Source organism: Crocodylus siamensis, chromosome 1 (genome assembly GCF_052110815.1).
Source record: "Crocodylus siamensis isolate JL-2025a chromosome 1, ASM5211081v1, whole genome shotgun sequence".
NCBI classification, from domain to species: Eukaryota; Metazoa; Chordata; order Crocodylia; family Crocodylidae; genus Crocodylus; species Crocodylus siamensis.
The window spans coordinates 213,478,397-213,503,785 of record NC_143395.1 but is presented as its reverse complement, the minus strand read 5'-3'; the positions used below and the strand labels follow the sequence as shown (position 1 = coordinate 213,503,785).

General features: G+C 44.7%; 1 protein-coding gene across 3 annotated transcripts in view; it reads left to right on the top strand.

The window, feature by feature from the left end:
- Window positions 1-25,389, top strand: part of NME7 (NME/NM23 family member 7) — a 151,159-nt gene that overhangs the window by 86,145 nt on the left and 39,625 nt on the right. For 2 of the 3 annotated variants that reach the window (XM_090056230.1, XM_090056248.1), the window contains exons 8-10: window positions 3,363-3,427; window positions 6,121-6,189; window positions 11,652-11,753. In XM_090056230.1, the coding sequence (XP_089912356.1) occupies window positions 3,363-3,427; window positions 6,121-6,189; window positions 11,652-11,753 (236 nt within the window). The remainder of the gene's footprint in view (window positions 1-3,362; window positions 3,428-6,120; window positions 6,190-11,651; window positions 11,754-25,389) is intronic. The other variant, XM_090056239.1, reaches the window with a different exon arrangement.

Below are 25,389 nucleotides of genomic sequence, written 5' to 3'. Positions count from 1 at the left end.
TGGGAGGACACACAAAAAGGAGGAAGTAAAAGGAGCTTTGTATCTTTAATCATGCCTGTCCAGAACTGGGCTACTGATTAGTAGATCTGGGAATTGACAATTAACCATGGGCTCCCATAAAACTGTGTTGTATTTATAGCATTTTATCCTGCTCAGTATCTTTCCTACTCTTCATTGCTCTGCTGTTAAATATGATTTAATATTGATTGTTTATCACAAGGCAGAAAATAGTTGAAACCTGCTGCTTTCCATGAGATCTAGCACCTCATCTTTTCACTTGATTAAAATGTGCTGCAAGATTATCTGTCCAGTTTTTAGTGCCTGGTAACCCAATGCTGTCTTGGAGACGTAAAGCATTCCTTCTCAGTTTTTTTGCTGAAGGTTATTTGTTATGCATATTTGTTAGGATTAGTATACAATTCCTCCTGTTGTATTTAGTAATGCCTGTGATTTCTTTTGTACATTGTCACTGAGAATTAATCCTAACTAGTGCCTAATCTGCAGCTTTGTTTGGCTTCCTGTAATCACATTTTAAAGATGCACTTTCTCTTTATGAGGGTCCTTAAAAAGTACCTCACTTTGCTGTTGATCTGGATGTTAAGGATTAAAATGGTAAACTTTAAAAGAAAAAAAGGTTGCTGTAAGATGCTGAAATACATTTATCAAATTAGCACCTTCTTCCCTCACTCCTTCCCCTCCCCAGAGCACATGATCTTTGCCAGGACTACAATTGGCTGAAACCCAAAGCAACTCCCTCCTCACGCTCTGCCTAACCTTGGCTTTTAGCTATTCTTGCTCAAGGGTACCATTTATTTGTTTGTTGTCTGATCAGAGTAGGCAAGTGGAAGCCAGGACTCCAGGCATTTATACAAATGCCCTGGGAGTGGGGGAATGCCACTCGAAAGCACCCAGGGTTTCTACAAATACTCCTAGAGCCGCTCTAATTGACGCGCCCAAAGCATCTTGTATATCAGCATCCCCACACTGAAAAATGGTGGCGGGGGTGTTTTTACTAAACTTATCGAACCATGCTCCAGCAGACTCAGTTAACTGAATCTGCTCCAACACGCTGTAACTACAGCACATCAGAGCATCCTCGCTGCTTGTGTATAGGCGCCGTAGGGTTCTAGGCCAATCCCTGCTAAAGATTTGCATATCAGACCACTGGCAAATCACTTACTCTCCCAAGGGCCTCAACTCCTACCTCTGTGAAGCACAGATAATATCCCTTTTAGAAAAGCATAGCGATCCTTGTTATCTGTTTGTAAAGTGCTCAGAGCTCCTCTGCTATAGAAGTGCTATGGTGAAATGAATAGTGTTGGGCCCATTTTCTTAAATGTTTTAGCAATGAGTGCAAGAGGCAAGGATTTTTTTGGAGTGATATCTTATTGGACCAACTACATTCTTTTTACAATTACAGAGATTTTTTTTTTTTTACGAGCGCATTTAACGGTGAGGATTAACCAAGAGGCCAGATGCGCAAGGAATATTTTAATCAAATATAGAGTGTGCCAGCCAGCTGATTGGGTGGCTGACCCTTCTGCACTGATGAAGTTTAAAGCCAAGGTTTGTAGCCACCAGAGAAACAGCAATTGTCTCATCACAAGCATCTTTGTCTGGTCAAAGATCAAGAAATTTATTCTCATTTCTTTGTTCCTACCTTTTCTCTTCACTGGCTCCTACTGCCTGCAGGTTGTAGAGGTTTATGGGATGGAATAACTCTCCACTTCTGTGGCTGCCTTGAACATGCAAGATGTTGGATGAAGAAGGGGTAATAAATCCCTGCCCTGATTGACCTTGGTCAAGTCGTGTAGGGCAGTGGCTCTTAATTGGTAGCCTGAAGAGGTGATGTGGTTGGGCTTACCCTCCTACAGTTTTCCCGGGGTGCCAGGCAGCATTGTGCTGAGACTTTGGGCTGCTTTGTTCATATTACTGCCCACACAGGAAGCAGCAGAGCTACCTTTGTGCAGGCTAATTAGTCGGCCTTTCAGCGGAGCTAATTAGCCCAGGGACAGTGCTGCATAAAGGTAGCCATTTCTGCTTCTGTTCTGGACCTAGCATGTGCAGAGCTAACTTAGCTATCTCTGCAACATGTCTGGCCAGAGGACCACATGGGGGTGGTCATGAGTTTGTATATGTGAGCCACTGATTTTTAATGCATGACTTCCCTAGCTGTAAAATGAAGATCACAGTCCTCCTTTACCTCACAGTTGAAGCCCTGAGGATATGCTTATTACAGATCACTAGTTGCTCAGATACTAGATTACAGGGGGCCATATAAGTAACTGGAGTAGTAAGGCAGGCATGCTCCTATGGAAACTTTATGAGGTCACTTTACCTCTATGAATCTTCCTCATTGACAAAATAGGGATATAGTTAGCCAACTTCAAAGGAGTGTTGCGAGACAAAAATCATTCTACATACCAAATTTCTGTTTTGCTTATATCCAAAAGCCCAAATAACTGCTATGGCCAAATGTTAAAACCTCATTTTCCTCTCAATGACAATAATAAGCAATATTTTTTGAAGATTTTTGGAGAGCTCACAACCACAGAAATCTTTCTAAAATAATTTCTGTTGACCCTAATAAACCTGGGTTGTTTGTGCTATTCTTTGTCACATGTAAATCAAGCTGGGGGGGGGGGACCCCCTATCCTTCCAAATTTATCTGAAGCTACCACCAGCACTTTAACATAATGCAAAGGTTAGTGCTGCTAAACTGCGTAAATCACTAGGCCCTGTACACTTAAGGCTTAGTGTACAGGAATCTGAATATTACTCAGTTATTCTCTTATCCATCAAGTTCATTCTATACAGTGCTAAAAAATCTTCCACACTGGAAAACAGATAATGTAAGTATGTAATAACCAGTAGTAAAATCCCTGCCTTATTGAAATTAATAGTTTTGTCAGACTGTAGCAAGTCTGTGGTTTCACCTCATGTCTGTGGTGAGAAATGTTTCACCTTGAATAGCAGCACAGCAGAAGACCTGTGTTTTTTAGGATTTTGGGTTTGATATTTTTGTGCTCAGTAAGCCTCAGCTTTTGTATCTCCTGTTTTCTCCTTGTTGATTTCAGCGGGACAAGGATTTTACCAATACGTTTTTGCAGAGATATATGAACAATGTTATTCTAACAACTGAATGAAAGTTGAGGTAGAGAGCCCCATCTCAGGGTAGAGCACAGTTTTTAAAAGATCAGGTTTATGAACTGTCCTCTGCTCAACATTTCAGCCCCAAACGTAACACAAATGCTGTATTTTGGCAGGAAAACACAGAGCTTTAGTAAGTAACTGCTGTACCTATGTCATGTAAAGTTCATTCATTATTAAGTGTGGTTTTTTTTTTCTCTGCGTGTACACAGGGCTCCCTGGAAAGATTATAAAAGCCATCCTTGATGAAGGATTTGAGATCTCAGCTTTGCAGATGGTAGGCATGCTTTTGTGCATTTTGCATGTCCAATGCAGTGCTACATGGTGATTTTTATAAAGAGAGTGGCAAACACAGCTTGCAAAACTGGGAATATGGGCTATCATAATAGAGATGTGGAATGGGGGGATATTCACTCGTCTCCCCTCACAGCAACAGTCTGGAGAGGGTTGATGAAGGGCCTAAGTACCTCCAACCTGTGACTAAGCAGCTAGAAACAGCTGCTGTGAACAACTGCTCCCCAGGTGTGTGGAGAGGCTTTAGTGATCTAGGTTGAGAGAAGCTAAGTTCAGATAGATAAATACACTGCCAAGCAGAGAAGTTAAGAAACTTCAAGAGCTAGGATGGAAAAGTTTTCTCCCATTTAAATCAGTATCTTTGGCTTGTACCCAGAGTTGGGCCTGTAGTCTGCACCTTCCCTCCCCTGCAGAAAGGAGTAAAGACCCAGAGAAAAAGGAATCACTAACTGAAGAGGCCCACAACTGGGCATATGGCCCACTTGACTTGTGGGCCACAACTCTGTTCTCTCCTTTCATTAAGAGGAGTTGGGGTCCTTAAATTGTACAGAGCGAAGGGGTCATAAGTGACAAAAGACAAACTGCTATACCACACCTGGCTATATTAAACTACCCCACTGATATGATGTGAACCTGGCTGGGAAGGAAAACATCTGTGGTTCAGAACTAATTCAGACTTCACAGCTTGCTCATTCACTGGGACTGCAACTAAGGGAACCAACTTTTAGCAAATTGAGATTATGGGTTTTTTGATCCCATCATTTTGGAATATGGAATACAGTTAAGGTGAGAAAAGGAACTGTGTTTTATGGCATGTAGTTTACTTAAAGTCTTGTCAACACGCTAAACTTACTATATGTGGTGCCCTCAAGTGCACCTCACTGCTCTGCACAAGCTGTTTTCTGAGCCAGAAGAAGCACTGGAGCATCTGCATGGGCTGCTTGTCACTGCTGAGTTACTGTGCCATTTAGCAATGCCCCTGGCTAGTTACTAGGGCTATGTGAAGCTTCGGGTGCTGATTCAATTCAGAGGACATTCAGCCGGATTCGGCAGCTGAATCTCCAAATCCAAATTGAATCAGGAGACCCATAAAAAGGTCTGATTCGATTTGAAGCTCTCTGAAAAGATTCAGAGAGCTTCAGAGATTCAGGCAGACCCTGCTCACTGCCGCAGGGAGCTGGACCCAGACTCTGTGCTGATAAGTAGGGGGTGGGGGAGGGGGAGCGGGAGGAGACCATGGGGGGACCCCCACCAGCCCCCATCTCCTGCCTGCTCCCCCCAGCCTCCCTGAGTGCCCCTGATCCCTGCCCTGTCTCCCAGCCCCCACCCCACCATGGCTGCTCTGCCTGGCCCAGTGCCCAGTTCTTTGGGGGGTGGAGGGAAAGACCCCACACACCAGCTGTTGCAGCAGCCTCGGGGCTTCTGGGGGCTCGTGGCAGAACTCGCCACACAGCGTGGGTCAGTGGGGAGCAGTGAGGATTGCCCCCTGCCTGGCAGCAGCCGGTGAGTGGGGGCTTTTTATTTTTTTTATTTTTAAAGAGCTGGGAGCTGGTGTTGGGAGTGCAGGCAGGGGATGGGGGCTCATAACAGAGCTCCCCAATCAGCAAGGAGTTGGGAGTGCAGGTGGGGGTGGTAGGGATTGCCTCTCTGCCTGGCAGGAGCCGGTGAGTTCAGGGCTTTTTTTGCTTTCTTTTTTTAAAGAGTAGGGAGCTGGGGCCTGGGCAGGGCAGCCACTGCAGGGGCCGGGAGGGTGGGTGGGGGATGGGGTCTGTCTGATTTGGCAGCAGCCGAATCTCTGAATTGGATTTGGCTGAATCGATTTGGGACAGCGATTCAAATCATTGTCCCCCAAATTGGCCAAATCCGAAACAAATACTAGCCGCTTCTCACAGGTCTGCTACTTAGCCTAACTACATGGCTCTTTGACTGTGGTTGCACTGCTTTCAGTTTAGGGGTGGTGGTGTATCCCTGCTGCTCCAGGAATTGTATGAGAAGCAAGTTTTGTTTGGTAATACCATTTACTGGACCAATCGTATACTTGAGAGAGATGTTAGATAAGTTCTCACAAAACAACCTACTTCTGTTAACTTCTATGTGCTCCACAGGCTTACTGTTATTTTTCTTTTTTTTAAATGGCCATTCTCATTTAACTAATGGGTTAAACAAAAGTAAAAGTTTTTAGCTTAGGTTGTATCTGTTGCACATTGTGCTCAAAACCTTGTTCAAAATTTTTCCCAAATATACGGTTGGTCCATAAAAGATTTCTCCAAACAGATCTTGCTTCTCTCAGTTTAAAAGCCAGTGCAGAGTGTCTGAGGGTCCCAAAATCAGGTGGGGTAAGTTACCACCTAAGTGAGGCCTTAGAGAGTCATCTGCCAACTTCAGGGACAAAATATATTTGCTCCTTTTTGGTTGTTGGAAGTGTGAGCTAGGACCTATTCTGCCTCTTGTATCACCAACTACCTGCTTGCAAACACTATGCTACATACTCAGTCATCCAAAGCCATCCTTATAGGGGAGGCACCCCAAAACTTTAGGGAGTATGTTAAATGATTATGGAGGCTTTTGGGGGGTGAGGGGTTGGTCATTTTTAAGCGCCCTTCCTTATCTTCTAGTCCCATTCCCCCTTCCTGTCAAGACAGATGGGCTAAGATTTTCATTCTTTTCTTTATGCAGTTCAACTTGGAGCGTGCCACTGTGGAAGAATTCTATGAGATTTACAAAGGTGTTGTTGCTGAATACACTGTAAGTGTTAACTAGAAAATAATCCATTAAAAATATACAAGATAGTTAATGGAGAGGGAGTCACCTCTCCAAACAGGGATAGATTTCCATCAGGAATCCAATTTTGACCATCCCTCAGCTTTGTTCAGAATGAATCGGTCCATCTGAAATTCTGCATGAGTGAGTAGTCTCAGAGAGGAGAGTATTTTGCCAAGGTATGTCTGAAGCACAGATTAGAAAAAACAGAACTGAGCTATTTTGTTTTTGGTAAAACTGTCTTGTTTTTACGTTTTTTGCTGAACTCTTAGAACTGGCTTGGATGTGAATGGATTTTTTTATGATGGTTAGGTGGTTAACTTTTAAGTTTTTTGATCTTTCTTCGGTGAGCCTCAGAGAAATCTTGGAATGTCAAGTATGCATTGTAACCTCAGCAGGGGGTTGGGTGGTTGCGTATATTGTAATGCCTTGCGATGCCAATGCAATCCATCGAGCAGTGGCACAGAATGTAGTAAGCCATTTTCTAAACAAGTGGTTCTCAAGTCTTTTAGACTCAAGGCATCCCTCATTAGACTTAGGGCACCCCTCCATAATTTTGTGAATTGAGCAGCTCCCCATTTCAAAAACAAATTTAGTAATTGTAGTGCTTGCTTCTTTGCAGAGGGCCCAGGCAGTGGGAACAGGAGAGCAGCCAGGCAGGAAGAGTCTGAACCTGTGTGTGCTCTTATCTGGTTATCTCCTCACACTTCCTGCAGCACCCTTCAAAAAAGTGTCATGGCACCCCCAGGGTGCCTTGCACCCTGGTTGAGAACCATTAAACTAAAGAATTTAACTTCATAGCCACCTTGTGAAGTATGTAACTTACCCCAATTTTTAGAGACATATTAAGGTACTAATTCTCCAGGTAGATGTGGCTCTTTGATTCCTGGTACAGTCCCATTTATTTCCGTAGGACTTCACAAACATGTAAACATACCTCAGGGTGACCTCTCTGGACATTCAGAAGGGAATGGAGAGCTCTTAGGAGGTCTCCTCTCAGAGGCCAGTACTTTAAACAACAAGCCAAGGGAGGACCTGATGGCAGGGTGAGTGTGTGTCACAGAACTCAGATGTGGAAACATCTGGCCTGGTATTTTAATACATGATATGTAGATCCAGGATTTAAAAAAGAGGGGTGCAGCATAGCGGGAAGTTGAGACAGCTGGGGATATCAGAGGAGAGTGAGTTGAGCAGGGACCAGAGACCCACGCAGCACCATTGCTGCTATTTCTGGCAGAGCCCAGCACAGATGCTCCCTGTATCCTGTAGCTGGCGTAGGGCAAGAACACCTCTTTTCTTCCCCACCCCCAGCGTGGTCCAAAAGTGGGGTGCCACCAGATCACTGTGCCCACTCTGGATCTGCCCCTGCCTACAGGTGTCCTATCAAACTGTAACTGCTTTTCCATCTGATGCAGCAATTTCAGACAAATAGTAAGCCAGGCAGTTTTGCACAGTCCAGTCTGAGAGTTAACAAAGGGGGGGATTGAATGTAAAATGTTGAGACAATGAAAATGAAGAAGGTTATTTTTCTGAGCAGGTATGAGATCAGGTTTGGGGCTGGGGTTCTTAGGAACTGACTTTATATGTCAGGTATGTTGTGAAGCAGAGTTAAGGAAAAGTTAGTCATGATGGCAAGAGGTTTGGAAAATGCACTTAGGCCAGAGGTAGAGAGAGAGTGTCAGGCCTCCCTCTACACACTACAGGTATCACACAGGTTAGCTGGTATAACTACATGCGAAGTAGCTATCACTCCATAAAAAAAGCTCCAACCAGCTATGAAGTTAGACTACAAAAATGTGTATTAACTTTATAACTGCTTGTTCTCCCAGCCCTGCAATGGCTGCCCCACCCACCCCGGCTCCCGGCCTTTCGAAATAAGAGCCCAGACTCATTGGGTGCTGCTGGGTGGGGGATGATCCCCACTGCCCCATGGGGGTGCTCTGCACGAGCCCCCTTACCCCCCCCCACTGCCCCAGCCCCCCCACCCATGGCTGCCCCGCCCACCCCATCTCTGGCCCTTTAAGAAAAAAACAAAACAAAAAATCCTGGGTTCACCAGTTTCTGGCCAGCAAGGGGGAGCCCACACACTGCCCCGTGCCATGTGGGGGCTCTACATGAGTTCCCTAAACCCCCGCTACTCTCCACCCCCCGGCTGCTGCGCCCACTCCAACTCTGGCCCTTTTAAGGAAAAAAGAAAACAAAAACCTCTGAGCTCACTGGATCCTGCTCCATGGGGGGCAATGCCCACTGCCCGTCCACCATATGGGGGGCTCTTCTGTGAGCCCCCAGAAGCCCCGAGGTCGCTGCAGGAGCTGGTGAGGTAGGGGAAGGGGGGATTGTCTTTTTTTTTTTCCTAAAGGGCCAGAGCTGGGGTATGTTGGGGAGCTGGGGTGGGGGGCTTGTGCAGAGCCCCCCACGCAGCACCCGGTGAGTGGCACTTTTTTTTAAAGGGGCTGGGTGGGGCAGCCATGTCGGGGCTCGGGGAGCAGGCAGGGGATGGGGCCTGGCGGGGGTCCACCCATGGTCCCTTCCCCCCTTCTCCAGCCCTCCCTCCCCTGCCCCTACTTACCAGCTCCAAGTCTGGCTCCAGCTCCTGCTGCGGTGGGCAGGAACTGCCTGAATCATCAAAGCTCTCTGAATCAATTTGCAGAGCTTCAAATCAATTTGGACTTTTCAATTGGTGCCCTGATTTGATTCGAATTTGGAGATTCGGCCACCAAATTGGGCCGAATGTCCTCCGAATTGAATCAGCACCCAACGCTTTGCACAGCCCTAGCTGCCTACAGCAGGGGTGCATGATGCCCAACCACAGTTGGGAGTCCTGCAACTAAAGGGACTCTCTTCCCCAGCAGCTGCTGACTCTGTATCCTGGCAACATCCTGCAGCTGTCAGTATCCAGAGCCCCACAGCTGTGGACAATGTGCCCTGTCAGCACACCTACCAGTTCCAGGACCCACCTGGATCCTGGCAGCTGCAAGACATGGCCATAATCTCCCCCAGCCCAGCAAAGCTCTAAAAATTCATTCACATCCTTCAGAATCTGCCATTAGGCACTATGTTTACTACAGCTTGTCTTGCAGTAATACAACAACTAAACGTGGATACTTTAACTAACACCCTTTGGTTGTCAGCCTTCTGCTTCCAAACATAACCATGTAGTTTGGAATAATGTCTCTCCTTGTCACATGTTACTGCTTACTGTACGTGTGGGCTGAATAGAGTAGAGGATCAAGAAGACCACCTATCTGCCTGCTGGGAGGAATTTAGTTGACACAAGTCTATGAGTTCAAGCCCATTTTGTCCACTTTTCCCTATTAGCAGTTATTTTGTGTGAAAGGATTCAAGCAAATCCTTCAGATTAGTAGCAGCTTTATGGCAATTTATTGCTTGTTAATGGGAGTGTGTGCTATCCTTTGACCTGTCATTAAGAGCCAGTAGATGGCACTAACAAGACTTTTCTTGGAATTCTGTGTTTTTTTTTTTATCTTTCTTAGTAGAGCATGGAACAAGGTCAGATTATATTTTTCCAGGTGATCTGTACCTGTCACTTCTGTGAACATCCTGACAATAACAGTTTTGGGGTGAAATACTGCCCTCAATTTTTTCAGAAGGGCAAAGTTTTACCCATGATCTCAAGGAAGTTCATTGGAATGTTACCGTCACCTTATATAGTGATGTTTGACTTTGTCTGTACATTTATAGTCTTAATTATAATCCTGAAATACTAGGATATACACGGTCCATGTTCTTTTGCCACCTTCCTTGGTTCCTTGTTTACCAGTTTGCCCCTGGGTCTGACCTACAAAGAACTGATATCTGAGTAACAGGATTAATAGCTTAGCTTGTCCTCTCTTCCTTACCTTGTTTCATTTTGATGTCTCCTCTCTTTCTCTTTTTTCCATCAGTTTCAGTTCATTTGTTTATTCCAGTTCCAGGCCTTAGAACCTGTAAAACTCATTAAGAAACTACAGAATGCCTGCACTTAAAGCTTACTTCCCAAAACTCACACACTCCCTTGTTATCCTGGCACCCTCCGGGCTGATAGAGCCTTGGAGAACAGATGAACTTGTCACAGTGATATTAAAGTTCTGATATTCCAGCAGTAAAAGAATAAAGGAAAACCTTGTGACAAGGTGTAGAGATTATCTAATGATCAAGGAGGGGAAGCTAGCACTGTTAAGCATAAGGTGCAGATGAAGCCCAGGTGGGTACACTTTAAGGGCCCTAGTTGAGAGAGAGATTTAAGGAAGTTGTTGCTGCTGAGACAATCTGGTGAATTGTCATGGCCTGAACTGAAAAAGACAACTTTATTTATTTAGATTTCCTTTGTTGAAAGTAGTGGGCATGGAGGTCCAAATATTTTTGAGTTAAAGAAAGAGTCCAAATAAAGGACCCTTTCTTTAGGTTTTGTTTTTAACCTCAAAAGACAAGTGGCTGTGGCTCGCACTAAACCAGCTGGCAGAAGGCACAATTAGCTGACAGTATATTCCAGAGTCAAGGACCCATAGTGAAAAGAAACAGTGCCAAGAAGCTGGTCTCAGCTGCTGTTGTAACATGTATGCAGAAAGGAAGTCTCGATGGCTGCCTATACACGTGCTTGGTGGGGGGAGTGTTAATTAGAGTGGTTACTGAGCAACTGCTCTAATTAAAATGCTGAAGAGTATGTATTAAGTCTCTGCCTGTTTAAAAATGGCTGTGAGATGCTTTATATGAACCTTGTTCAATGAGGTTTAAATAAAGTGCCCTGAGGACATTTTAAAATACGTGGGGACTTAATACACATGATGCTGCAGCTATGCTGGAGCATTCTAATGAGAATGTGAAGGATGTGAGAATGTGTATAGGTACTCTAAGGCATTCCCAGTTTCCACTCTACTCCCTGATGTGAGCCCCACTTCCATTAATTTCACAGCTACAAACATTATCTTGAATCTTCAATGACCTAAGACATGTGATGCACCTTTATAAACCAAAAACAATAGTTTGATTTGGAAAGAAACCAGAAGCAAAAATAGACAACATAATGTGTTCCACACAGGATGCAGTGATAGTAGCCTACTGCATTCTGTACCAGCTAAAGGTTTTGGAAGATCTTCAGGGTTAGCCCTAAATACAATATTCAGTGTGAAGCAGGTAAAGTTACAACTTGCTATGGCAGAATTCAGGTTGAAAAGTAATGGTAGCAGACCAAAGACAAAGGAATAAAAACATTTTGACCTCTGCTACTACTTCAGTATCCTAAAGAAAAAGGGGATCCAGCTTGATCCCTCTGTTGTGAACTTAAGCAACAAAATGTGAACCAATTTAATCAAATAAAGATGGTGATGGTAACCATCATCATTTCCTAGAGGAAATATTTCCTGATCATCCCTGGTCTTGTTTGTTTTCAGGTGAAATAGAACGTTCAGCAATACACTAACCAGTTCCAATTTGCTTTCCTCTTCCAGGAGATGGTCACAGAACTGTGCTCGGGTCCTTGTATAGCACTAGAGATCATTCAGCCCAATCCTCCAAAAATATTCAGAGACTTCTGTGGGCCCTCTGATCCTGTAAGTCATTTGTTGAAGTAAAGAGAAATATTGAAAAATTAAGGTTCGGCACTATCAAACTTAAAAAGTTTTAGCATTGCATGTCTGCAGAACACTTTCTGAATTTCCTTTGAAGCATTTAGGTGTTGACCACTGCCATTGCTTGAGGCCAAACACTAAACAAGGGAGGCTAAAGATCTGCAGCTGTAGGCACCTCCACTGATCTTGAGTAGCCATGTAATACAATGCCAAAACAATAGGTGAAATCAGTTAAAACAATTAGCAGGGACTACACAGCACTAGAATAAGTATGAAAATGTAATGAGCTGATTCTTTTCTTGCACCAGTATAAATCACATGTTTCTCTGCTGAAGTCTGAGAAAATCCTCTGGTGTGAGAGAAGAATCAGTCATAGTGTTCTGTGAGCCTGCTCAGAATCTCATGTAACTGGGTTTTATTATTTATTTATTAATCCTCAGCAGTAGACACAGTTAGACACCTGTGTGTTTTTCTCCAGGAACTTACTATTTTTTACTGAAAAAACAATATGCTTCAGGCAAAATACAGTAGGTTAGAGCTATACAGTTTTTAGGCACTGCAGTCAGGGCTTCATAATTAAATGTTACAGGGTGTTGTTTTGGTTACATATTGGTTTGAAGTTTCCAGTCCAAAGTATTTTAGAGTATATTGCACTTCCAACTACTAAAACAAATTGATAGAGTTATTCAAACACTTCTGCCTAACTTTAATTACTTTTCCATATGCCCATGTTAAATGTTCCATATCCTGTATTGAGCTGTGGTAATATCAGCAGAGCATAAACCCCTGTTATCTGACTGAGAATTAACTGAAGGTCAGTCGCATCATTCAGCAGCAGTACATGCAGTACAGTACAGTGTTCCCGTGTTTATCCTGAAAGCTGCTTTTCAAAGGTTTGTGGTCTCTTGAGAACTGTGGAAGATTGGGGTTGTGTTTTTATTTAATTTTTGTTTCCATATACTTTTCGTCTTCACTCTGGTTTGGTTTAACCTCTTTGGACAATACTAGTGAAATCAGAAGATATTCACAAACATTACAGCACCTGTCTCCCTGTTCAAGCAGTCAGCTCTTGGTTTGTCTTTGAGCTTATCTGGTCTTACAGCTAAAATGGGCTTTCCCCGTCACAAAAGCCATTGCTTTGCCTCTGCTGTCCAATCCTTTCTGTTTGTCTCTGAGATAGATATGTCTGTATGTGTCTTAGGCTGCTCCATCCCCTCAACTTCCATTGTTCAGTCTTTAGCAGCTATAAATTCCAAGCCCTTTGAAGACAAATCTGGCATAATTGGTTTACCTAGGCCTCAGCTAGCCCCTGGTACCAGGCTGTTCCCATTTCAGTAGCCAGTGAGATTCAAGTACCCATTATTGTTTTTGGTATGCTGGGAAATGACAGAGGCCTTGTCTGCAGAGGTGGTTACACACCAACACAAAGGGATTTGTGATATAGCAATTTGCATAATAGCAATAAGCTAATAACTTCATGGTATTAATCAGAATTCATGAGTTATATGTGGGGGCCTCAAACAGTCAGGGGAAATATTGTACGCCTCCTGTAGGCAGACCAAAATCGGGAGAGAGAAGTGTTCCCTTTGGAGCAGAGTGGAGGAGAGCAGAGCAGGAATTAAATAGCATAAGGTTTGTTAAATCATGGTGTTTAGCAGCATCCCTCCAGCTGCCTTCTCCAGCCATTCATCAGGCATGTTCTTAGGTTATCTGTTCTCAGTCTGGGAGATATCTCATGTCAACACAGGAAAACGAGAGGTAAGTCTGGGATCCCAGTGCCTGTGATGTCATAGACTCGCTGTCACGTAGGCTACGTGCAGACATTAACAAAAAATGGTGCTTTACTTTAAACTCTGTGCACTCCTGCACAGCTATCAGCTATTAGATAAAATTGCCAAAAAGCCCTGCTGAAGTGCTCAATCTATACAGATGCTGCAGAGCCAGGTCAAAGTAATGCACTGCTTCTTCCAGTAAAGCACTTCTTGGCCTCTTGTGGGCTCAGATTAAACATAAGCTATGCTTGCCTGGCAAGGGAAACACCGTGACCATGGAGGTTGTCTTCCTAGTTGCTCCCAGGGAAGACCACTCTCCTGGCATGGGGACAGTACCTGCCAGGGTAACGTATAGTAAACCTCCTACGCAGCTGCTAGAGTGGGACAGTCTTGGTTTTAAGCCCACTTCATGGAAATGGAAGACTCCTTCCTGGCTTGGCCCTGGGGCCTTACAGCTGAGGACAAAACTTGGGGGCATCTGAACCCCAAGCCTCTGGGCTTGGATCTGTAAGTAGGATGCCCATCAAAGGTTTTGGAAACATCTGAAGCCCCAGATGGGGGTGGAAGATGTTTGCCAGTAGTAGGGCCACTTATAGTTCTGGACTCTTGGACTTGGAATTTGTTTGGGCTAATTTGGCCTGGAATACATAACATTGAAAATAAATAAATCTGTACATTTAGCACCTCCAGCCTGGACTGGTGAATAGGCTTTGCTTGGAGCTGCTTTGAAAACCATCTGGAGGATTCAGGTGCTGCTGCTCTCTTCCTAAGTGTGCTGTGTTGCTGTGAGCATATTGCACCCAAGTGCTTTAGGATACAGCTGCCTCAGAGCCTGCATCTCCTCTTACATCCCATTGTATTTGGTAGTATTTCTAATTTTTCCTTCTATAAGAAAGCCAGCCAAGTCCAATTAACTAAAAGCCCACATCTCTGAGACTTATTTCTTGATGTTCTCAGAACCAGAGTGTTTGTGCCTTTTGGGCAGTGTTGTAAGTAGCATTCATATGATCTGACCATTTTTTGTCAATGATTTTATTTGGCTGATGGGTGGCTCTGCTGGCTTTCTGTCTGCACAAGTGGATAGCTTTATTAGTCCACAGAGATTTCAGACCAATATACTTGCAACAAATCATCAGGTCAGCTATTATTGGTGCATGGCAGTGCATTTCCAAAAGGATCTTTTTGGAATTACTGGTCTTCACTGTCTACATGATTAAAATATTTGGGAGACACTGTAGCAAAAAGGAATTCAAGTGTATATTGTTGAGGCAAACTCTTAATCATACTAATGAGGGGCATTAATCCTTGAAGAGTATGTCTCAGGGGGAAAATGGTGGGTGGCTTATCTCTCATCAGACTATTGGCCTACACCCTGGCCCCAGTTTGATGCTATGAGCGCATTAATTAGTAAATGATACCAACACTGGGTAGAGGAGTAATCACAACTATATTAACAACAACAAGATCAACAATACTAACAACAATTCAATACAATCCCCTTTATCAACAACAGTGCAATCCCAGTGTAACCAACAATAATAACACAAACCAGAGAGGGCACCAGAGAGCAATATCAAGCTCTTTCACAGCTAGCAGATACCGTGGCTGCACCTCCCAGCCTCAATACAAAGAGCACACAAAGGGGATATTAGCCTCTCAGGCTTGCACCCACTCTGCATTCACTCACTGAGGCTCAGTCATCCTTCAGTTTGCTGTCACCTCAGGCATTCACTGAAGCACACTGGCCTTTGGCCTCCCAGGGCCTCCAGCCATGTTCAGCTTCCACACACAGACAGGAGACTGGCTACTCCTCCAGCCACTCAACCCTGACTTATCCTCCAGCCACCACAATAGAGGTCTTGGTCCTCCCGGACCCTCACTCTGCACTCACGCAGCTCAACCAGCCGCTGATTCCCTGCCACTGCTTACTGTGCATATAGAATACCCACATGTACTAGGCCACATTGACTGTTGACCACCCCTGGGCCCTCCAAGCCTGCACCCACCAATTGCACAGCAAGACATGAGTTATTAGTCCCCCAGGACTCTCACTTACTCTCTCAGGGAACAATATCCACGCGCAGGGAACATGGATCCCTCAGACCTGCTCCCTTTATACACACAGTTGACAGACACCCGTCAGTCACTTGGACGTCACACCCTTATGCACATGACACTCATACAGGTGAATTGCAGCATTCACCTCACAGGCTTTCTGCTGAAACTTTGAACCATCTGGGTATGCTTCAACCCTCAAAACTAGTTCATGGTTCAGCTGTTCTCTGGGACTTTTCTAATCCATCCCTTACTGGGCAGGTGTGACTTTACATCAGTATCTTCACTAGCCAGGCTGGGGACACTGTGGCTTGTGGCCCAACAATATGACTAGGTGTTTTTTTGGAACCTAGGAAGAATAGTTGCTTCGTGAAAGGAGTTGATTTTAACTATAGATCATCAATTTTTTATCATTTACCCAAGAAAGAAACATTTAAAAGAAAAAAATAAAAATCTAGGATTTTAATCAGTTTTAGAAGAAAATAAAACCTTTATATAAAGTGCCATGAGTTAGAGTGGGGGGTATTCATATTCGTCAATGCCCTTAATGCCGAATCTAGAACATCAAGCACCAAGCAATAGCTTTACAACGTCACTTAGTAGGGAAAGGAAATCACACTGCTAACCTGTCACCCAAGTTTATTATTATAAAGTATGAGGTCGGTTATGGGGGAGAGGTGGGGGAAGAAACTCCATGTGGCTGACAAGCAGCACAGGAAGTTTTCAGTGATGATGGATGTTTGCTGTCTCATCTGGGTCAGGAAGCAAGGGTCTAGCACAAGCATTCACTCACTGAGCCCTGGGGCATGGGGGAGGGCAGTGAGGGAATTTGTTCTCTGCAGAAATCTGCTGGGATTGGAGTTTTAATTGCACATTGTTTGCTAGTATATTTTTGGGCTCTGGAAGAATTAGGGCTGTTTGTTGCTACATAGGTCTAAGTTTCACTTCACTTTTCCCCTCTTTTGGTTCAGGTTCTTGGTCTGTGAAATAGCTAATGACCTCAGGGTTGCTGTAGTGATAGTTGTTGCATTTACAAACGATTTTAAACCTAGTGCTTTAAGAATTGACACAACACTCGGTTGACTAATAGCAGAAAGGTTTGCTTTAATAACTACCAAAAAGCTACAAAACTAAATGACAGAAAAAGACTCTTTCTTAATGTTCAATACATGAGCTATTACAGACAGTCCTTGTACTATTTTATCTGCAAGAGATTTTTACCCAAGCAGGCAAGAAGCAGTTCTTATCTTCACAGCTTTCACAGAGTGTGGTTTCACAGCTTTTGCTCATGGGCTGGGTACAGGATGGGTTCTTGATCTTGCCTGGATTGCACACTTTGCTGGCAGCTTTGTCTCACTTTTTTATATTGTTTTAATTCTATAGCTTCAAAGCATTTTTCCTTGATGGCTGGTCAATTAAAGTCCGAACAAAACAGGGAGGACAAGGGTGACCGTCACATTGCAGTTGTTAAATTGCCTGGCTCCTGTTTTTTGATTTGTCCAGGTGTGAAGACTTGTGTTTCTTGCAGCTACTGTCTAGCTTGGAAATTAAATATGATGGGGCTTGAGTGGCTAAACAGGAGGCACTGGTTACCGGACCCATCTCTGGGTATTTGTTTAACAATGGGGCAAATCTGCAATAGCTTCTACTGGTGACAGTCCAATTACAAAACTCCAGACAGACATTGAATGATTGAGACTTGGATGCCTGTTTTGAGAAATATGAGGATGTGTTTCACATACAGGACATCTTTCCTTTATTCAGTGCACTTTTTACAGGTGTTGCTTGAAATGTATATTTAGTCTTTTGTCTTCTTTAGTTGCTAGTTCAGTTGAAATGTATATGTAGTTTCCTTGCCTTCTCTAGTTATACTTGCTCAGCCTCTCTCTCTTGCTTTCTTAGCTTGGCTATACACATGTGATGAGTGTGTCAGATCTCTGCCAACAATTTTCCTTTTTAGAGGAACCATCACTTATTATTTTATGGCATGGGTCTGGTTTTGGGTGCCACAAGCTCCATTTTCTCCTACTGGGTTGCAGCCATAGTGGAGACTAAATTTTTCTTGTGGCAGACTTGTCACCACAATCCAGTCTTGCCCCAGCCATGGTCTTGCATTTTTGTACAAGAGGCACTGTCCAAGTTTTCACAGCCATCAGTAGTTAAGATTTTAAAATACTTTAAAGATATAAAATGCTCAGTATTGTTACCTCTTTCCCTTTGTTCTCTGAACCTTTGTATGTGCAGGACCAGTAGCCTACACTCAACTTTGTTTCCTGGCTTTTTGCACTGTGCTTGGGTGGTTGACAGGTTTTCTGTTTGTGAGTTGCAGGTCACAACACTCTTATGGAATGTTATTCAAGTGATTGGTCCTGCTGTAATGCCTTTGTATAGTAGGTTTAAGAGGAATTTAAGGCAACTCTAGGAAATTGTAAGCTGAATTCCTTTCCTTTCAGGATTTAAAGTCTCCAATTTAATATTGCAATACCAAGTTTGGTTATTTTCTTTCCTCTTAGATGGGTACCAGGTGAAAGAGGAGGTATTCCTCATGGCTTAGCGAGCAGGAGCAGGAGCCAGGAGGACTGGGTTCTATTACCAGTTCTATCTCTGATGTCCCTGTATGATCCTGGGCATGTTGCTTCATTTTTCTGGACCTCATTGTCCGCATCTGTGAAATGAGAATAATGACAGGACCCACCTCAGGGTTGTAGTACTATGTACAAAGGCCTTGCATTTCTTGGATGGAAGATGACATGGAAGTGCAGAGAACTTTTTGTTAATTGAGGCCAGAAATTTTTGGAAGATGCTAAGTATCTTTGGACATTTATGTAATCATAAGTTCATGGTCTGTGTCAGGTGTGGCCAGTCTGTGGCATGCATGCCAAAAGTCACATAGACAGCATCTGTATGTGGTACACAAAAGACTGGAAGGGGACAGCGGCAGACAGGGCAGGGAACAGAAAACAGAGCAGCAGATTGGCATGGAGCACAGGGCAGGAAGCAGAAAGCAAAGTAGCAGATCAAGCAGAGGGTAGAAAGCAGAGCAGCAAGTCAGGGAGGAGAAAGAGATTGAAGTAGCACTAGGCAGGGTGTGGGGCCAAAGAAGTTGGCCCCAGCTGATCTAGGTCAGTGTTTCTCAGTCAGTGGGATGTGAAGGTCATGTAGGTGGGACTTAAACTCATTGCCTGCTTGAAAAAATCGTGATTAATATAATACTAAAATGCATGGAAATGTAAAAACACATTTCCTGAAAAAAGCGGGGTTTTGTTTTTATTATGATGGGACCAGGGTTTTTTGATAAAATTGTTGGTGGGACGTAAGGTGCAAAAGGTTAAGAACCGCTGATCTAGGTGACTGTTTTCTGAGATGCAAACCCAACTACATTAATACTCAAGAACAGCTGTAAAAGGAACACAGACTTCAAGTGACTAAGCATTCTTCCTACCTACTACTGACTTTGTTGTTATTTCGTAATGGATTGCTCTGCACCCTAGCTGTGATTGTTTAAGTGTTTGCAGAAAACTACATTCATATGTTTAAAGAGGGATACTGTATACGAACCTAATTCTTTGATTCAGAATTTTGTATCATTGATCACCCCTTATGATAACCTGAATAAGATTTAAAAATAAATCATTCAACCACAGGCCTGTCAGCTACAGTAGCAAGCAGATCAATAACAGGCAGAGTTACTATGTCATGCTGTCTGAAGTCTGTAGTGGAAAGGACATGATTGAATTGCTGAAATGTTATTTTGGGTCAAACATCTGACTTGTCCTTTTGATGTTTAATTTCCATACCAGTGACTGCAGGTTTAATAACAATGTGATGCAAATTGCCATAGCCTTTCAGTTCAAACTACCATAGCCCCCTACCCCACCTGACTTAATGGTTTGGTTTTTATCATGTAGTTCCCTTTTCCTGATCTGGTAATACAAAGGATCTATAAAGCCAGCAGATCTACCCAAGATTCCCTTCTCCCTTATCCTGTTCTCTCCTCTCCTGCACCTTAGTACATAAGGATTATTAGGTTTATAATAAAAAAGGAGGGAGATATGGCTAGAAGAATAGGATGCCATAGTGATCCCAAGCTGAAGAGCCAGTCTCTTAGGCATATAACCAGTTGGTGTAGTTTGGAGCAGGATTGTTCATCTTCTAAGCAGCCAGACTGCATGCCACACATACTGCACACCATGAATGCCTGCTACTGCACTGCTGCACTGTGTGCCCGTGAGCCCCATTCCTCACTGTGTGCCCACCTCCCCCTGCCCCAATCACACATGCAATGGATACCCACAGTCTTCCCCCTGCCACTGCACTGTGTGCCCATAACCCCCACCATTGCATTGCACATCTCAGACTCCCTCCACTTCCTTACACTTCACCACACATCCCAGGCTTACCCTCAGCTTCCTGTGCTGCTCCACTGCCTGCCCCCTGAGGCAAGGGCAGGAAGTGGGAGCAGGAGACCAGAGGCTTTGACTGCTATTGTAGGTTGGACAGGAGCCAGGGAGAGGGCACAGTTTAACTCCTTATGGGCTGCCAGTTGAACAGCCCAGTTTTAGAGCAACCCTGAGCCTGTTCCTAACTATGTTAGGAGCAGGACTATTGCAGGCTCTTTATTGCTCTTTGCCAAAGCTGGATCCACCACACTGGGTGCATCTACACCCTGCCTACTAACAGACATGTTGATAATGCTAACTCTGCAGCCTCTTCTTCAGCTTCTTTCAGTTGCTCCTGCCTGAGCTTCCTCAAAATCAGTCAGCCAATAAAACCCCTAAATTGGTTTTACCTTAAAGGAGATGTGCCACATATTAGCAGGCATCTACCACCTTGATTCAGTGTAAGATGCCCTGGTTAGAGGTCTGTCTTTTATGCATATTATCCACCTTTCCTCTCTGGGGAATTGTATTGGTATAGGAACCCTTTCATAGATTCATAGATGTTAGGGTTGGAAGGACCTCAATAGATCAATGAGTCCGACCCCCTGCCTAGGCAGGAAAGAGTGCTGGGTTGAGATGACCCCAGCCAGATGCCCATCTAACCTCCTCTTGAAGACCCCCAGGGTAGGGGAGAGCGCCATCTCCCTTGGGATCCCATTCCAGATTTTGGCCACTCTAACTGTGAAGAAGTTCTTCCTAATGTCCAGTCTAAATTTGCTCTCTGCTAGCTTATGGCCATTATTTCTTGTAACCCCCAGGGGTGCCTTGGTGAGTAGAGCCTCACCAATTCTCTTCTGCACCCCCATGATGAATTTATAGGCAGCCACAAGGTTGCCTCTCAATCTTCTCTTGCGGAGGCTGAAGAGGTCCAGGTGCCCTAGTCTCTCCTCGTAGGGCTTGGCCTGCAAGCCCTTAACCATACGAGTGGCCCTTCTCTGGACCCTCTCCAGGGTATCCACATCCCTCTTGAAGTGCAGTGCCCAAAACGATGCAGTATTCCAACTGCGGTCTGACCAGCACCCAGTAGAGGGGAAGTATCACCTCCTTGGTTCTGTTTGTCACACATCTGCTGATGCATGATGAAGTGCAGTTAGCTTTGCTGATGACCTCGTCACACTGACGATTCATGTTCATCCTGGAGTCTACTAGGACTCGGAGGTCCCTTTCTACTTCCGTGCTGCCAAGCAGGTCATTTCCTAAGCAGTAGGTGTGCTGGACATATTTCCTTCCTAGGTGCACCACCTTGCATTTCTCCTTGTTAAATCACATTCTGTTGTTTTCTGCCCATTTGTCCAACCTGTCCAGGTTTGCCTGTAGTTGTTCCCTGCCCTCTGGTGTGTCAACTTCTCCCCACAGTTTTGTATCATCTGCAGAGTTGGACAGAATACATTTCACTCCCTCGTCCAGGTCACTGATGAAGACATTGAAGAGTATTGGTCCAAGGACCAAGCCCTGCAGGACCCCACTGCCCACGTCTTTCCAGGTCAATACCGACCCATCTACTACCACTCTCTGGGTACAACCCTCTAGCCAATTTGCCACCCGCCGGTCTGTGTAATCATCCAAGTCACAGCCTCTTAATTTGTTCACCAGTATGGGGTGGGATACCGTATCAAAGGCCTTCCTGAAGTCTAAGTAAATGATATCTACCCCTACTCCTGCGTCCAGGTGTTTTGTAACCTGGTCATAAAAAGAGACTTGATTAGTCAGGCATGATCTACCTGCTATGAACCCGTGCTGGTTTCCCCTCAGCATAATTTTTCCTGCTGGGCTCTCACATATATGAGCCTTAATATTCTTTTCAAAGACTTTGCCAAGGATGGGGGTAAGACTGATTGGCTTATAGTTGCCTGGATCCACCTTCCTCCCCTTCTTGAAAATAGGGACCACATTGGCCCTTTTCCAGTCCTCCAGGACCTGGCCCATGCACCATGAGTGCTCAGATATTCTTGCCAGTGGCTGTGCAATGACATCAGCCAGTGCCTTCAGTACCCTCGGATGGAGCTCGTCCGGGCCTGCCGACTTAAACGGCATCCAGTCCTTCCAAGTGACTCTTCAACATCTCAGGGTCAATGCGTGGTGGTCTGGCTCCCTGCTGTTGCCTCTCTACAATCCCATTGTGAGATTTATCTTGCCCCTCATTTAGGAACACTGAGGCAAAGAACTCATTAAGGAGTTCAGCCTTGTCCCCCCTGTCTGTCACCAGTTGCTTTTGTCTCTTCAGTAGTGGTCCTATACTGCCTTGGGCCTTCCTTTTACTCCCTATATATCTGAAAAACAATTTTTTGTTATCCTTAACTTGGGATGCCATCCTCAGCTCCATGGTAGCTTTGGCCTTTCTAACTGCCTCCCTACAACTGCGAGCTGAGGAGGCATACTCCTCTTTAGTAATCTCTCCCTGTTTCCACTGCTTATATGCCCCACTTTTTGCCCTTAGGTTGCTCTGGATTTCTCTGGTCAGCCAAGGAGGCCTCTTGGCCCCTTTCCCCCTTTTTCCTCACATTGGGATAGTCTCCCTCTGTGCCTGAAGGATCGCTTCCTTGAGGCACAGCTACCCTTCCTGGGCTCCCATCTCGCCATCTCTTACTCTGCAGTGCGTCATTGACTAAACGCCTGAGAAACCTTTGGGTTTCAATTTCTGCATTCAGTGTGGCCTAATGTGGTTTAGTAGTGCCCAGAAGACTGTCATGTGATAGTTACACAGTGTCCCTCCAGGCCAATTCCAAATGGCCTGGTGTCCCCGTTTGGCAAATCTTTCTGGAGGTTTGTTGACAGTCTCATTGGAGAGATTGACAGCTGAATGAGTGTGGGAGACATCATTCCTGTTCCCATCCTAGGACCAATTTATCCAAGTCATGGCTGAGGCATACTGCCAAGGGCAGAGTGGGGGAAAACTGGTGCTGTTGCTCATCTGTACTTGTCCCTTAGATAGAGGCTCAAAACCTGTCAGGCCAGAACCCTCTTAGGAGCACAACATCCTGTGTGGCATAGTTATTGGTCTAGATTTAACAGACATCAATACCAGTAATTTCATGATAAGGTAATGACAGTTATTACACTTTGCCTCCTGAGAAACACTGGGATGAAACATGTTACCTACAGTGAGCGATGACAGTGGGGTAACTTCTTCCTGGAATCCTTCTTCATGGAATCATAGAAAATGAGGACTGGAAGGGACCTTAGGAGGTCATCTAGTCCAACCCCCTGCTCAAAGCAGGACCATCCCCAACTACATCTCAGCCAAGGCTTTGTCTAGCTGGGTCTTAAAAACCTCCAAGGACAGAGATTTCACCACCTCTCTGGGTAATCTGTTGCAGTGTTTTACTTCCCTCCTAGTAAGCATGTTCTTCCTAATATCTAACGTAAATCTCCCTTGCTGCAACTTGAGCCCATTGCTCCTTGTTCCGTCATCTGTCACCACTGAGAACAGCTTAGCTCCATATCCTTTCAAATCCTACTTCAGGTAGTTAAAGGCTGCTATTAAATTTCTACTCAGTCTTCTCTTCTCCAGGCTGAACAAGCCCAGTTCCCTCAGTCTTTCCTCATAAATCATGACCCCCACCCCCCTAACCTTTTTTGTTGCCCTCTACTGGACTCTCCAATTTGTCCACGTCCTTTCTGTAGTGGGGGCCCCAAACCTGGACACAGTACTCTACATGTGGCCTCACCAGTGCAGAATAGAGGGGAATAATTATTTCCCTTGATCTGCTGGCAACACATCTACCAATGCAGACCAGTATGACATTAGCCTTCTTGACAACAAGGGCACACTGTTGACTCATATGCACTATAACCCCCAGGTCCTTTTCTGCAGAGCTGCTGCCCAGCCAGTCAGCCCCCAACGTGTACTGGTGCATGGGATTGTTCCCTCCTAAGTGCAGGACTTTGCACTTGTCCTTATTGAACTTCATGAGATTTCATTTGGTCTAGTCCTCCAATTTGTCTAGCTCTCTCTTAATACTAACCCTATCCTCCAGTGTATTTACTATGCCCCACAACTTGGAGTCATCTGCAAACTTGCTGAGGGTGAACTCCGTACGATCTTCCAGGTTGTTGGTGAAGATACTGAATAAAACTGTCCCCAGGACCAACCCCTGGTGCACTGTACTTGATACCGGCTGCCAACTAGACATTGAGCCATTGACTACTACCCTCTAAGCCTGATGATCCAGCTAGTTTTCTGTCTACCTTACACTCCATTGGTCCACCTGTACTTCCTTAGCTTGCCTGGAAGAAAGTTGTGGGATACCATATCAAAAGCCTTGCTAAAGTCAAGGTATACCTGCATCTACAGAGCCAGTCATCTTATCATAGAAGGCAGTCAGGTTGGTGAGGAATGATTTACCCTTGGTGAATCCATGCTGACTGTTCTTGATCACTTTCATCTCCTCTAAGTGCTTAGAAAGGTTTCCTTAAGGACCTTTTTCCATGATTTTTCTAGCAACTGAGGCGAGGCTGACTGGTCTGCAGTTCCCTAGATCTTCCTTTTTCCCTTAAATATGGGCACCATATTTGCCTTTTTCCAATCGTCCAGGACCTCTCCTGATCACCATTAGTTTTCAAAGATGATAGCCAATTGCTCTGCAGTCACAATGGCCAACTCCCTCAGCATCCTTGGGTGCATCCTATCCAGCCCCATGGACTTGTATATATCCAGCTTTTCTAAATAGTCCCTAACCTGTTCTTTTGCTGCAGTTGGCTGCTCCCCTCCTCCCCAAACTGTGCTGCCAGGTCTGGTAGTCTAGGAGCTGACCTTGCCTGTGAAGACAGAGGCAAAGGTGGCATTGAGCACTTCAGTCTTTTCTGCATCCGCTGTCACAGAGTTGCGTGCCCCATTTAGTAAGAGACCCACACTTTCCCTCATCCTCCTATTGTTACTGGTGTTCTTGTAGAAACCCTCCTTGTTACCCTTCATGTCCATTGCTAGCTGCAACTCTAATTGCACTTTGGCCTTCCTGACTTCATCCATGCATGCCTGAGTAATACCCTTATATTCCTCCCTAGTTGTTTGTCCAAGTTTCCTCCTTTTATAAGCTTCCTTTTTGTGATTTAGCTTATTAAAGAGTTCCCTGATAACCACCCAATGGTTTCTGGTACTGGGGTCTGGCCATATTCCACTTCTTTGCTGCTAATTCTTTTCTTTCCCCTTTTCCAGTTGCTAAATCACTCCATCTTGTCTGTCTTTTTTCTGTAGTGCCCAGCACCAATGACATTGCACATCCCTATGAAGGTAAAGCTGTTTCTTCCCAAAATATCTGCTATCCAGTGCATTTAAGTGGGTTATAGACGTTTGCCTGAGTGAGGTGTCACCTGCCCTCACAACAACTAAATTAATCTCTCTGTCTCACTGTC